General features: G+C 32.9%; 3 protein-coding genes across 3 annotated transcripts in view; 2 read left to right on the forward strand and 1 right to left on the reverse strand.

The window, feature by feature from the left end:
* Positions 1–89: 89 nt before the first annotated feature.
* On the forward strand, positions 90–607 carry LOC129579271 (vacuolar ATPase assembly integral membrane protein VMA21 homolog). The gene is made up of 2 exons (XM_055469168.1): positions 90–229; positions 323–607. Exons 1-2 carry the CDS (start codon positions 221–223, stop codon positions 605–607), a joined length of 294 nt encoding a protein of 97 aa, XP_055325143.1. The 5' UTR covers positions 90–220.
* A 212-nt stretch (positions 608–819) lies between these two features.
* On the forward strand, positions 820–3,096 carry LOC129579270 (protein Exd1 homolog). Its single transcript, XM_055469166.1, has 3 exons — positions 820–1,533; positions 1,667–1,765; positions 1,946–3,096. The coding sequence occupies exons 1-3, from the start codon at positions 829–831 to the stop codon at positions 2,222–2,224; spliced, it is 1,083 nt and encodes a 360-aa protein (XP_055325141.1). The 5' UTR covers positions 820–828; the 3' UTR covers positions 2,225–3,096.
* Positions 3,097–5,707: 2,611 nt separating this feature from the next.
* The window catches only part of LOC129579269 (protein still life, isoform SIF type 1), a gene marked incomplete in the record, with an annotated part of 112,309 nt that continues 102,671 nt past the window's right edge, over positions 5,708–15,345 (reverse strand). Inside the window, 1 exon segment of the mRNA XM_055469165.1 lies at positions 5,708–12,543. Within this exon segment, the coding sequence (XP_055325140.1) occupies positions 12,479–12,543 (65 nt within the window).

A 15,345-nucleotide genomic window follows, 5' to 3' on the forward strand; every position in this document is an offset into this window, starting at 1 on the left:
TTATTCTTCTTTTGTTATTGCCACTGTCAACCGCTTCGGATGACAACTTAGTAGTGGCCATCGATTGTGTGAACGGGGCTTAAGTATGTCTTCTCATGTGATTGTTTATTCATGTGATTTGGTGTATATCGTCAACAGGCAAACTGACACACAGCCCAGCACCGAAAGACCGAAGAGAGAAAAGAGTTTTTTTTTTTGAGTTTCAACAACAGATTTCATTATGGGAAAGGTACAGTTATTTACAATCTTTTGCACATTCAGCATAAATCTCCAAGCATATGCATATGACTAATGGTGTTTTTTGTTTCATTTCAACCCGTAGCGTAATAAAACCAGCCTCGAATCGCAAAACAGCACACCGAGTGCAGCCGACAAGCAGCGTGATATATTCTTCTCCATTCTATTCTACTGTTTGCTCATCATCATCTCACCGATCGTTACGTTTTTCGCATCGAAGCATTTCATTTTCGATTCAATCTTTGAACCGGTACCAAGTAATATTTGGGCGGCTGTTTCAGCAGTAGTTACATTGCACGTAGCACTTGGATTATTTCTTTACCGCGCCTACTTTAGCGAAGAGGACAAACCCGTTCGGAAACAAGATTAATTTTTTTTCTTCTGTAAAATACATCAATCAATAGCAAATTCGAAATATATAGAGTAATAAGATAAGGTTAGTTAGTGGAATTGAAACAGAAAAAAAAACAGTGAATAACCAATCCAACAAAAACCAGAATCGAAAAAAACGGCATTTTTTTTTATTGTGGTTTCACTTGGAAACGCGAGAAATTGTAAAGGAATCAAGAAAAAGTGAAAGAAATAATCAGCATGGCGAAGAAACCGTTGGAACTCGACGACAAAATCCTAATCGAATTGAACGGTGGCCGATGTGTTACGTGCGACTACATTCGGGAAAGCAAAGATGGAATTGTCGTTAGAAATAGCAAAGAAGCCGGATCGGAAAAAATCGCGCCATACAACCAAACGTTCTACAAAACCGAAGTAAAAAGAGTACGCCTTATCCAAAAAGCCACACCACCAGCAACACAGGACAATGCGATTCCGAGCACAAGTCAGCAACAGCAGAATGTATTGAGCGCCAACAACAACGCAACCGGAGCAATACCAAAATCACCTCATGTCGAAACCGTTGTAAATGGTACAGTCGTCAAAAAGGAGTTCAATGAACGTGGCATCGAAGAAATCCAACATCGTACACGGAACACCGTTCACATTGCGCAGCACGATGATAAATACCACAATGCAATCAAAGATTTGAAACAACAAGAAATCATCGCCGTTCATTCGGAAAGCAAGTTCGGCCGTCTCGATATGAAGCGACCAGTTCTAAGTATCTCGACAACAGCAAACGTGTACATTTTCGATATGCTGCGTCTCGGTGCGATGAAAAAGGAAATGAAAGAAGTGATGTCATCGGATTTACCGCGGAAGGTGGTACACGGCTCTTCTGGACTGGCCGACTACTTACAACACAAGGAAAACTGCGCGTTGAACAATGTATTTGACACGTTGGTAAGTAACATTTCAAAAATAAAATTGAATTCAATCAAAAAATTTGCATCTGTTCTGTGATTACGAAAACAAAAAACTGATTTATTTCATTGTGATGAAAATTTTAACAAAAATTTGTCTGTATCTTTCACAGCTAGTGGATTTCAACCTCAAAAAGTCGCATGAATATATCACTCTACCAGAATGCTACATGAAGTATTTTGAGCTACCTGATGATTTCGTGCTGCAAAGTGTAGGCCAAATTTTTGCAAGCAAAGCATTTTATTTTATCGCTCCATTGATTGCATCGTTAGTTGAGCCTTTTGCTCAAACCATGTTATGATTGTAATTAAGAGAAGAAGGAAATGTGAATTCATTTTAAGATTTTGTACGGATGTAGACTAAACAAAATTTATTTTCCAATTTCAAACAGTTTGATTACTCCGTTCGTCCACTCCCAAAGAACGCTTTAATCCGAGCAGCGTTGAATAGTATACTGCTTATGAAGCTGTACTGGCACATGAACGACATTCTGTTGAAGCCTATCTTTACTGCAAGCAAGGAATTCGCGAAAATCTATCCAAATGTTGAACACCAAGTCGACTTGATGATGATGTACAACAACAAAGAACACCCAGGATCGGAAGAAATCGAGCTGAACGCAATGGAACATCTAAATACAGAACTTCAATTGCTCGATGTAAAACAATGAGCATTGAATACCCAACTAACACTCGACCATTTTTGCATTAGTACATGAACATCACCATTGATTACAAAATAACTAACGTTTAATGTTTTTCACGTAAATATAAAGAATTTTTTTTTTGTTTTTAAATATTCGATAACAAAATTTGAATGAAGTAATAAAAATGAATTTATCAACACCGAATAAAGAAAGTAAGAAGAAAAATATATTGAAAAGAAAAAAATGAATTATGAAATAGAATTTCATATAAAATGCAATTAGAATGTTCCATTCGAATAGCATGTACATTTTTTTACAAATTTAAATCATAAAATGAATAAATATTAAACAGTATGAACATTGAAAAATCGAAATAAACCATACAGAATAGTTTGAAAGAAACACAACAATGGCAATTCAAGTTGCATAAATAAGAAACATTTCTTCACAATCATTGAATAGTCATAGAATTGAACGACAGAATAATTGACAATTTGAACCATGTATTTATTAATACATCATCATTTTGATTTTGACATATACATATTTTTGTCATCTCAGCGATCGCTATATTTTTCGCATCGAAGCATTTTATTTTAAATTCACTATTAGATCCCATACAAAGCAAAATTGGGGCGGTTATCCCAGCAGTAGTTTCATTGCACGTAACACTTGGATTAATCTTATAGCATTTCAGTGAAGAATGTTCAAAAGCAAGGATAAAGAATATAAAAACCAAAAGTTCCATTAGACTGACGGTATTTGTAATATATATCATAGGAAATTTGAGCAGAAAATATAGAGTAAGATATATAATGAGTGAAATTGAACAAATAAATAAACAGTGAATGCAAATAATAAATCGAACAAACCCAGAATCGTAAAAACCAGTAAAATTTAATCGTAGTTTCATTCGAAAATTAAAGCGAGATGCAAACCAAAAGTGAAATTTTTTTAAGAAAAACAAAAAAGAAGGCGAGAAAAATTCAAAATGGCGAAGAAGTCGATTAATTTTCTTTTATCGAATAGAACGATGACTGAATCGTAACGTGCGGCTTAATTTGAGAATGTGAAGTTGGAATCGTGGTTAGAAACAGCAAAGTCAACAGACAATGCAAATGCAATGCAAAACGCGAGTCAACAGCACGTGTCAAACAACAAAAACACGGCTGAAGCAGCATCACTCAAACAAAAACCGTTGTCAATAGTAGAGTCACGAAAAAAGTGTTCAACGGACATGACATTCAAGAAATACAAAAGCGCATATGAAACATCGTTCAAATTGCGCAGCACGACAACAAATACCACAATGTAACCAAAGATTCGAAACAACAAGAAATCATCGCTGTTTTTTGCAGGAAGCAGGTTCGGCCGGTTCGACATGCAACTACCACTACTAACTATAGCGACGTCAACTAACGTGTACATTTTTGACATGCTGCGTCTCAGTGCTATGAAGAAAGAAATGAAGTGATGTCATCGGATTTGCCGAGGAAGGTGGTACACGGCTCTTTTGGACTCACGGACTAGTTTAAAAACAAGGAAAACTGTGCGTTGAACAATACATTTGACACATTGGTAAAAATCTGAAAGATAAAGTTGAATTGCATTAAAACATTGCCTCTTTGATATCGAATTCTACAAATAGTAAATAGTTATTTGTTTATGATGAATTTTTCAAGAAAATTTTATCAATATTTTTCATAGCTGGTGGACATCAACTTGAAGTAGTCACGAGATTACATCATCCTGTAAGAATGCTACATGAAGTATTTTAAGCTACCCGATGATTTCGTGCTGCAAACCGTAAGTACAATTTTTGTATTTTCAGTTCCGATGATCGTCAATTGAGCCTGTTGTTCAATCTTCGTTGTAATGAAGAAAAAAAAAGAATTCAAATTTCAATTTCCAATTTTTCATTCATTTCCAAATAGTTCGATTACTCGGTTCGTCCACTTCCAAAGAACTTTGAACTGAGCGGCGTTGAACGGTATACTGCTGATGAAGCTGTACTGGCACATGAACGACATTCTGATGAAACCAATCTTTACTGCAAGTAAGGAATTCGCAAATCTATCCAAACGTTGATGATAATGTACAACAACGAGAAACACCCAAAATCGGAAGAAATCGAGCCTCACGCTGAACTTCAATTGCTCGATGTAAAACCATGAACATTGAATATCCAACTAACACTCGACCATTTTTGCATTAGTACCATACTCCGAGCATGTATATGGAATTTCAATACATTACATTTGGTACGGGCGTCTAACTCCATCTACGGATTTTTCCAGTAGTTGTGTTCTATTGAGTAGAATCGAGTGGACTGCATATAACGATTTCAACTATTTTTGGGCGAAATTAACTCAAAAGTATACTAAAATGAGTTATTTATTATGCGAACGCTCAAACGGTTACCGGAAATGTACGCGTAAATACACGCACTCGAGTGTATTGTAAATTTGTCATCTAGTAGCCATTGCATGTCTATGGATTACTGAATCAGTGCGTACATTAACAGTAGTCGTTTGAGCATTTGCATAACAAATAACTCATTTTAGCATACTTTTGAGATAATTTCGCCCAAAAATAGTTGAAACCGCAACTCAATAGAACACAACTGCTGTAAAAATGCGTAGATGGAGTTAGACGTTTCAATAACGTCATGTTACAAACATTATATTGATTACAAAAAACTTACATTTAATTTTATTCAAAGAATTTTTTTTTAACATTCGATAACAAAATTTGATTGAGTAAAAAGAAAAATGTATTAAAAAGTAAAAAAATGAATTATGAAATAGAATTTCATATAAAATGCATTTAGAATGTTCTATTGTAAGGAAAAACTAAAGCATGTACAATTTTTTCAAAGATAAATTATGAAATGAATGGATAAGAAACAGTATGAACATAGAAACATCGAAAAGAATGAAGAAACCATACAGAATGATTTGAAAGAAACATAACCATTGCAATTCAAGGTGTATAAAGAAACATTTTTTCACAACCCTTATAAAAAAATTGGCAGCCAATGACACAATGTTTGATACACAAAATATGTATAATTTGATATTGTAAAAAACTGTAGGTATCAATATCATCGTTTGAAAATGGTTTTGATGATATTGCTGGAATTTCATGGAAGTCATGTTTATAAACACCATATATTTTTCTCGTTATTGCATAAGTAGTTAAAAAAACTGGAATAAAAATAAAGATGTGATCCTCATAAAAGCAGTTGACTTTTATTTAAATGATTATGATATTTTGGTTTGGAAGAGAGAAAAAAATGGATAGTCGATTTTGCATGCCTTTTTTCCTAGGACAGTGATACTATTCTTTACCTGAACTAGATGCTCCAATGTTTTTTTTTTTCAATATTTTTCAAAATTCCAAGATACTTACCTCAATCAGATTGAGTCGATCTCACTTGAGTACAATGCGTCAATGCACAACGCATTCTGTGCGCATAGAATTGAAAATAAGCGAATAAAAGTCACGTTTTAAATTTGTAATTGATGTAGTTTAGGTTCTGTTTAATGAAAGCTCAATAAGAGTACATACAACAATTTCGTGCAATACATTCAAAAACTCATAATATTTGGTTTTTCATTTAATAATAATTATCGTTATATACTCTATCATCTTTCTGTCTCTGCGCGCATATGTGAGCGTCTGTCTTTTGTTGTTGTTGTTGTTCTTGTTGTTTGTTTATATATAATATTCATTTTAATAATTAATACGTTATCGGTTATTACGGTCCAATATTTTATATTATTATATAGTTTTTTTTTTTAAATCTTCGCTTGTTTCTCATTTTACGCTCAAAAAAATTGTCTATTTCTCGATTTATTTTTTTTTTCATTTTTTTTATTTCTCTTAAACTTTCCATACGTCAAATGCATTTATTCGTTCTCATGTGTATGCGTTAAGGAAATGCAATAATTTATTTCGTCTAATTTGTTTTTATTTTATTTATTGCAAACCAAATGAAAATGATGTGAAAATGAATGTGTGCCTATAAGGAATTTCTCTTCATTTGTTTTTTGTTTTGCTAAGTTCGCTAAATGGTGATGTGTGTTGAACAGAAATAGCAAAAGTGATGAAAGTGTGTGTGTGTGTGTGAAGAAGTTTTTCGATTGTTTTGCTGCGCGCTCAAAAACACTAAGGCAAAATGAAAAGTGTGTGAGCAGATTGTGATGTACATCTCCTAGTCACTAGGCTAGGATCTGTAGCGTACATGAAGTGATTGAAAACTGGAGAAAAAAAATGCTCGCACATTTTTTCTGTTTCTTTGCTCTTCGCAACAGCATCAATTTAAAAAGTATATTGTCAATGAATATCTCCTTGTCGCATCGCTGATTTTTCTTTACCTCTCTTGTTTTCACACTGTGAATCTATTAAAATTAAAAATCGAATCCTTTGCTCACAATCATTCGAAAGAAAAGTAGAACATTCGATTGAATATTACTAGCATTAATTCATGTAATGGAATCCTATGTTTTGCTTCGTCTAGTTCTGCGGTGACTGCCATTTGCCTACATTCATGTTGCGGTTAATATTTTTGTCTGTTGTTCTTGTCTTTTTTGGTAATAAATATAAAATCTATATTGTTTTTGAGCTAGTGCATTTTTGTTGTTGGTTTTCTCTAGTAAGTGGTGTTGAAAATTGATGGAAAAAAAAGAGTAAATGTGATGTAACGATAGTTGCAGAAACCATTTGTATGGATGACAGCTGAGATGAAAAACTACTTAAATGTCAAAAACGTCTCTCTTTTGTTCGTACGCATTACTCGAATCCGCATTTGAATTGGAATAAATGAAGAGATTCATTGCAGTTTGCAATGACTGTGTATCCTGTACCTTTTCTTGTGGTTTCACGTAGCCACTGATTATTTATGTTTACGTTTTATGTTTCACTTCCATACAATAAAAATGTGACGCAATTCATTGTGGTCATTGTCGTCTTCGTAGCCGTCAACATACCAAACAAAAGTTTGATTACTCAATTCATTCCCATCATTTTTTGTTTTGCTTCGATTTTTCCCCGCATAAAATTCATAATCCATTTTTTAAAAACACACCCACTGAAAGATTGTGCTAAGATTGAAAATATTTTATTTGTGTTGTTGTTTTTATCGTTTAGTTTGGCACTTGAAGTCAAATACGGTTGAGTCGGCATATTTTGGCAACGCATTCACGGTGCACCGATTCAAAATTCATATAATATCTGTTTGCTTTGCTTTGTTTGATTTGGTAACCTCGGATGTGTTTTATTTTTTTAAAAAATGATCAGTTCGATGCTCTAAAGGTTTAAGTGTAGAAAAGGGTTTTTTCGGTTTATTTTCCCTGTGAAAAAATCTACACATGAAATTAATGTGTTCATCTGTTTGTAAATAAATCATTATGAATATGCTGTGGCCAATTTTCATGTTCGCTTGATTCATCTCATAATCCTTTTGGTTTCGTTTGTTTTATCGAGTGTATATCTTTGGCCAGCAATAGCAGCTACAGTAGCATTAGGTCAGTGAAAGTTTGTCATATGAAAATGACATGTTTCGTTCCACTGCAATAGATTAATTCCGTCATAATTGCAAGCATATCTCTTGCTAAACGCTTGTACTACACGCAAAAAAAGAAACTGGATGTGTATTTTTTGAGCTCAAAAAATGGAATGTCATCCATTCAGTTTTTAACTAGACATTTTTATGTGGATGTCATAATTTCTTGTGTTCTGTGTAGTAGCAATAGGAATGGCTATTTTGATTCTCTATCCATCGTGATGGTGCAAACATGAATATTTTTATGTGTATATAAATGTCACGGCGGTTGTTGTATACTGAGTTGGCCGTACCAGTTGTTTGTTTCAGAATTTTTTGATAAATCTCTGTAATTGCTGTGAAGGTTTTGTTGTAGTGCATTGAAATGGTTGAATTTCCACTATTTTTTCTGTATCGTCTAAACATTTCGGGACCGACTTTTGGGTGTGGATCCTGAATTGAAACTGTCTCGCTGTCGATCGGAGCGAGGTATTTTTGCGTGAAACCGACGCAAATGTAACTCAAAACAAATGTGAATGGTCGACAATATTAAATGGTGTCAATTAGGAATGTATAGCAAACAACGAAATGATCCTTTTCTATTCGAACGGAAAATGAAGAATGAATTCGATTATGCATCGGTCCAGAGAATATACGATGTTTTTGTTTTGGGGTTGCTGTTGTGGACCTTAAATTCGATTGCTCTTTCAGTTGAGATTTACGAATACGTGTTACGATATATTAAAATGCCTGCATGGGGGAGAGAAAAACGAAAGTCTCACGAATGACTTTTGTTTCCATCCATTTCATTTTATTCTTCTTCATCATCATCATCATCTTCTTTGTTTCTAATAGAAACTTCCTATCGAGCAAATCATCAAACCAAATTTCCGACATTTTCACTTGCCTCTCGGACTCCGGAGATTGCGTGTGTTTGTTTGTGTGTGTAAATCACTTAAGGAAATCGTACGCATCATTCACATTCATTTTTATTATCAAGTTCATATGTGAATTGCAATAAGTCTAGCACTCGAATATATTTATTATCATTTATTATTTACTTCTTTGTTCTTGAATTAAATGAAATTTTCTTTGGTTTTTTTTTCATTCATTCATACGATCGATTTGTTTGTATGTTTTTTTTTCTTATTTATTTGGTTTTGTCTGTTTAATTTGAAATACACACGAGGAAAAATTAAAACAAATGACTAAAATACAACATTTATAAATGTAATATTGGTATTGCTACCGGTCTGTGTCTCACATTTTTTTTTTATATCATTCGAATCATTTTCGTCACGCGCACTCACATTCGGAAACATTTTTTTTTCTCACTTTAATTTTCTTCATAGTTTTTTTTTGGGTTCGTCCATTTGTTTTCCATTTGTTTTACTATTCGCAAACGAAACGATTAACTCTGTATTTTCCACTTGCATGGAAAAATTAGGAAGAACGTGTGCAGTGTACAATTTTTTTTTGGTTTGTGTTAAGATAAAAACTGGTACTTTGCATTTATTTAGTTAGTTTTTTTCCCTTGCTAGTTTAGTAATTAAAATGGTTCGTTTAAATTAAATGTAGTGTTTTGTTGTTGTTGTCGTCGAAGAAAATGGAATTGATTGATTGATTGATGTACATTGTACAGGCAATTTAAAGATATTTAATTCTTTTGGCACCGATAAGTCTATGTGCGCCAAGTGAATCACTTGAAGTGATGGTCATTTGTATAACCAGAAACTGATTCTGGTTCGAAATTGCCGCTTTGAAATATTTTTGTGTACTAAACGAAAAATAATCGGCGCGAACGAATGAAAAAATAACAAATCCAATATGCATTTTGAATGGAAAAAATAATCGAATTAAAGAATGTTGTATGCGTCAACTCCATTTTCACGAGAAAAGAAAAAAAAAGACATCAAAACCATAACTACATTTAAAACTGCTTCGGTTTCTGTTCGGCCATTTTCAATACCATTCTCATTGATTTAATGATCTCTCTCTCTGTGTGTGTGTATTGTTTTCAATAATTTCCCAAAAAATCAAATTAATGAGAATGACAGAACACGAAATCGATTTGCTAATTGTGCGGATAGAGAAAATAATTGTTCACTTAATTTATTTGCCAGTTTTTGTTTTTAAATCTTCAACGGTCGTTGCGTTTTGCTGAGTGAGTGAGTGCACAATGTGATATAAATATATACTGTCAACTAAATTATGATCCTTGAAATATATTTTTTCGTTCTCTTTTTATCGATCCATGCGCACGCTAATTGGCTCACAATCGATCCATTCTTTTTGGTCAATGAATGATTGTGGGCATTTCTTCATATTCCATTTATTGCTCTCTTTCTTTCTCTTCTGTTCTTTGTTCTTCTTTCGTTTAACTAGATCCTTTAACAATTAATTTAACGTGTTTGTGTGAACTTGTGTGAATGAATGTGAAAAGAATATCTATCATGATTTTTTAATGCATTTTCGCTTCATATTTCTAGTAGGTTTTTTATTTTGCTTGTTTATGAGACTCGTCGTATGTTTACTACAATAAATAATTATTGAATAATTAATGGATAATCTTTCTCTTTGCATCTTTTTTTTTTCATCATCATCATTGTTGTTGTCTCATTGTTATTTAAATTATTCTATTATTTGCGTAAATATCGACGATCCACGCCGGCATTGGCATTTCAATGGCAATTGATTTCGATATGCTGACTAAAATCATTAACTATTCGAATTTATTATTTACGGTTTTGTCCTGCATTTTATGCAAATATCGATGATATTTCGAAATTATTCAATTAGCGCCTCGAATCGTTTCGCATTCTTAGCAACGGTTGAATGTGCCAATGCCGACGTATCAATCGCCAGATGCCAGTGTACAATTATATTAATTCATTTTGATTTACCAGTTTTATAGTTTTATTTTTATTTGGTATCATTTTTTTTTTATTAATTATTATTTTGTTTTCTTCATTTATTTGATAAAAAAAGTGAGCAAAATATAAAAGTTTTACATTTGTTTTTGTTGTTGTTGTTGTTTTTTTTTAAATACGTAGTTCGTATGCTTTGTGTTGGTGTGTGAATATGAATTGTAAATAGAATTAAAAGATTTTTTCTTTTATCTTGCTAAATATGCCCAACGTGCGCGTGTGAATGTGTGTTGTATTAGACGCGTGTGGCCGCCAAAGGAAACCCAAACGCAAACTAATTCGAACAAAAAATAAGAAACGATTTCAAGTGTAGTTACTGCTACATTTTCTTTTCTCATTCTGTTGTTGTGGTTGTCTGTGTGTTTCTTCTCCAATTTTAATTACTAGCTTTGGAAGATCTATTTTTATAAAATTAATTCAATATCTTCATATATATTTGTTTGTTTTTTTTTCTTTTTATTTAAAATACAATCTTCGATCGTTCATCATTTGATTCGACGAAAAGTGAAAAAACAAAAAAAAAATTGTGAATTCAATCAGATATAATTATTAATATTTATCAACAATAAATCGATTAACACTCTCCCAAGGGGTAAAAATTTAACATTTTTTTGTGATCGGTAAATTGTTTTCCTTTATTTTATTCATTTTTTTTATTTGACTTTTTTTTCCTCTGTTCATTTTTCAAACGAAGAGAGTGTGTGTGTAATGCATCCATTTCTTTTTTTTAAATCAATTTTAATTAAACATCGAGTGTGCCTCTCTTCGTGTGTAATGGGTGTGTGTATTCGCTAATTTGTTATACATATATTTAGTTGTTGGTTTTTTCTTCTTCATTTTTTTGTTCTGTTTTTAAATCGTGTTTGTCACTGAATGTGAGCGTTTTTTTTTGTGTGTATGTATTTGTTTTTTTTTCTAACTCCACTTAATCCGTTTTCATTTTAGCTAAATGCATTGAAATTCCGTTCATGATACATGGGATCCATCAATGAGGAAACCACAGTGTGCGCATATATGTTTGCCAAAACGAAAAACCGCCGAAACGCATCACCGAACGATGATAATATTCACATAGTGCAGCGTATATCCACAACCTAATGTGAACAACACTGCAACTTTTCATCATCTCGTTTCTAGCGGTGGTTTTCTCGTCGTTGGATCACTGCATATACGATACGAGTTATGAATACCATTTTATTTCATTTTGAAAATTTCCACTTTTCTTTTTATCCTTTCTTACTATTTATAACTAGGTAAATTTTAATATTTAAATCGATATTTCATTTTCTTCTTCTCTTATTTATCCATCCCCATTTAAAAATCTATTAAATACTAAATTTTAACGAGTAGTTTGTGTTTGTTTTTCTGTTTGTATTTCTTATTTTCCTTCTTTTCCATAGCTATTTTCCTCTTTTGTGCTTCTTTTGATTACCATCGCCTGACTCTATTTCCATTAATCATTTGTTTTACTTTTGTGTCTGTATTTGATGCTCTTCTATCATCTTCCTCCTTCTCTTCTTCTTGTGGTTGTTGTTTAAATGTTTATTTTTACTCGTAACATAATTCACGGCTTGCGAAATACGAATTTCAACCTTTAAATCGTTTCATCGTTTTGTGTGTGTATGTGTTTTTATTTTTGAGTTCAAGTTAGGAAAGAATTTTCATTAAATCGGTGAATGAAAAAAAAACATTTTCGAGCCTCTCCGCCTCTTTATTCAATTTAATTTTTTCGTTCGAAAGAAAATTCTCTCTCTTTTTTTCTGTTCAGTTTTATTCCCCTTCATCCTCTCTCTTCGTTCTCTTCATTTACTTTGATTCGTCTTTTCGTGCCGCATCTCCAATATCACCCCGCATTTTCCATATGGGACTGCCTGCTCATAAAAAAATTCAGTGGAGTAGGGGCGAAATTCGAAAGAAAAGAAAGTAAGAAAGAAAAGAAACAAATGAATAAAATTGGCCAAATTATTGTGTATGTGTGTTTGTTTATCTTAAAACCAAGAATAGACACGGAAAAATATCGAATTGAAGTTGCCATTCCAAAAAAGCCTTGCACACACACTCTACTCCACACACGCACACGTAAAAGTAGGCAAAAAATGATAGAGAAAAGTTCTGTGCATGTGTGTGTGTGTGTAGTGTGTTTCCGAACTGTGGTCAACAACGTAAATGGGAAAACAATGTGTGTGTCATCGGAAGAAAAAATGAACGCAGAATAAAAGCCAAACCGCTTTCATTTTTTGCAATTGGTTGTCGTTTGTTGGTCAAAATGTTGGTGGTTTGTTTTGTTTCTTCCGTTTACTTCTTTTTTTATCTCGCACGAGTCAATCATATTTCAGGCTTTGCATACGGCCATGATTACCTCATTCATTTTGAATGAGAACCCAGCAAATTATGGCTAAGAAATGAGACGAGAAAAAAATGTGATGTCGACATTTATTTCCATTGATGAATAAAATGGCCAAAATTTTTATTCTCTATTTCTTGCCGTATTGCTGGATACTTCCAATGAATATGATTGTTTTGTGCAGTAAACCCAACCAAACGATTTGATGTATGGTCGACCCAAATGTGCAACAACCTTGCGTTGGCTGAATAGCAACTTTCATTCACGAGAAGAAAAAAAAACACTTTTTTTTTCTCTATTTGGATCGAATTGATGAAGGATTTTTTTTGTTCATCAATTCGCCGCTATGGTAACGGTGTTCGACTTAAAATTTAGCACAAAAAGGGACTAATGTAAAAATGAACAATTTGGAAAAATGAATTCATTAGAGAGATAAATGAAACACAACCCAAAGAAAGTAAGAGAATCATAAATCTATGCACTTGTATTTGATTTTGGTGACGGTGGTGGTAGGCGTTGACTTGTCCATTTTCCGGCGCGGTTACTGTTCTCTCTCTCTCTCTCTCTCTCTCTCGTACCAAATAAGAAAAAAACGCTATGTTTTCAAATTTATTGCATACGAGCCATTGAATCGACACGAACGCTGAACACCAGTTTTCATTGGATGCGCTTATAATTAGTGTAGTTAAAACGAAATAAACGCAATAGTTTTTTTCCTTATAATTTTAATAAAAGGCTTTTTAAATTTTCATATCAAAACCAGAGTTGATCATTTGTTCTTTTGTTGCTGCTGTCGCTGTTGTTGTTGTTGTTGTTGTTTTTTGTTTTGTTTTTATGTCATCGATGCAATTTTCTATTTTATTGCTGGCACTGTTGGAATTTATACTTTGTGTGTATGTGTGAACGTGAAAAAATATGCACAAATTTAGAAAATCACGAAATTATGAAACATACTAAACGACTAAAATTGTTTGTTGCTGCTGCTGCTGCTGTTTTTTTCTTCATTTCTCTGTTCATTCTATGTAATAGATTTTATTTTTTGTTTAAATCTCTGTACAAGAGAGACGATAATAGAAATGAGATCAAATCAAAAGACTGTAGGCAAACAAAAGGCATTACTTGAATATATATATATTTATATATGTATGTACTGTAGCTAGGTGTCAGGATGTGTTTAGATTATCTGTGGGAAGCGGGTGTGAAAGCATCGGACACGTATAAAACTAGACACTATATATATATATATATGTATATATTTTGATTGCTGATTATTTTGATCTTTTCCGTTTTATTTTCTTCAGATGTATGAGGTTTCATTTATGTTCTACGTAGCGTGTTGTTTGTATCGGTAAACATGCTCGTCGTTTGTGTTTTCTTTGTCTTGGGGGAAGTGATGGAAGGTATAAACGTGTGCACGATATTTTTAACACATGTCATTTGCTCTCTTCATTCTATTTTTATTTATATAAAATATGTCGATTGGTTTATTTCTAATGAAAGATGATAGCACCGCCCGTCAGGTGTTTATTTGTCGACGTCTTGAGCGTACGGAAGATGAAGATTCGTGGAAAACATATTTATGATTTTTGCTTTGGTTCAACACTGAATTTACATAATCAGCTTTCTCTTCGTCTCTTGTCATTTTACTGAGGCGATGACATTTGACATGTCACACACGAACCAAATTATTGGAATATATCATCTATAGATCTATAACATAGATGTTATATGCAGTTGGTGGTGATGAATTACGATGACACGAGAAAATCCAATTTTGATGGTATTTTTCGATTTGATGATGGTTATTTATAATTGTTTGGAGTTGTTTGCAATTGACTTAACGCATTTCATGAAGGAGAGATGCACAGAGGAAGATGATCGTGATGGATTAAAAGTTTAAAATACGTGCTTTGTTGTCTTTTAAATGGGGTGAGGGGTTGGTTTTAATTTTAAGTGCGGTTATGCCATCGTTTCGAAATGCTTAGTGCTTTTGTTCAGATAGAGAAAGAGAGAGAGAGATAGAGAGAGAATGGTCGATCGAGGGAAAGGGATGCGATATTTGAGTTTTGAGTGTATATTAATTTTACAGTGAGCTCAGTTAACAACATATAATCTTTTTTTTGTGTGTTTCTTTTGCATTTGTACTTAATTATTGTAGTTCTTTGCATTTAAGTTCTATTTTCAACTTTGGATTTAATTCCATTCTTTTTGTTGTTGTTCGTGTGCACATAACAGTAGATAAAATTATGCATTTTAAGAGGATTTTCATTAATTTTTTGTTGGTTTTGTGTGTGTATGTGGTCTTTTTTTTAACTGTAAGTATAAAGTT

Source organism: Sitodiplosis mosellana, unplaced genomic scaffold (assembly GCF_009176505.1).
Source record: "Sitodiplosis mosellana isolate CC-2019 unplaced genomic scaffold, AAFC_SMos_1.0 Smas_scaffold_6226, whole genome shotgun sequence".
NCBI classification, from domain to species: Eukaryota; Metazoa; Arthropoda; class Insecta; order Diptera; family Cecidomyiidae; genus Sitodiplosis; species Sitodiplosis mosellana.

Bases quoted from the DNA above. Each gene is read 5' to 3' on its own strand.
- LOC129579270 (XM_055469166.1), top strand. From the start codon at position 829: ATGGCGAAGAAACCGTTGGAACTCGACGACAAAATCCTAATCGAATTG. The intron at 1,534-1,666 runs GTAAGTAACATT...TATCTTTCACAG, and splicing joins ACAATGTATTTGACACGTTG to CTAGTGGATTTCAACCTCAA. The intron at 1,766-1,945 runs GTAGGCCAAATT...AATTTCAAACAG, and splicing joins ATGATTTCGTGCTGCAAAGT to TTTGATTACTCCGTTCGTCC.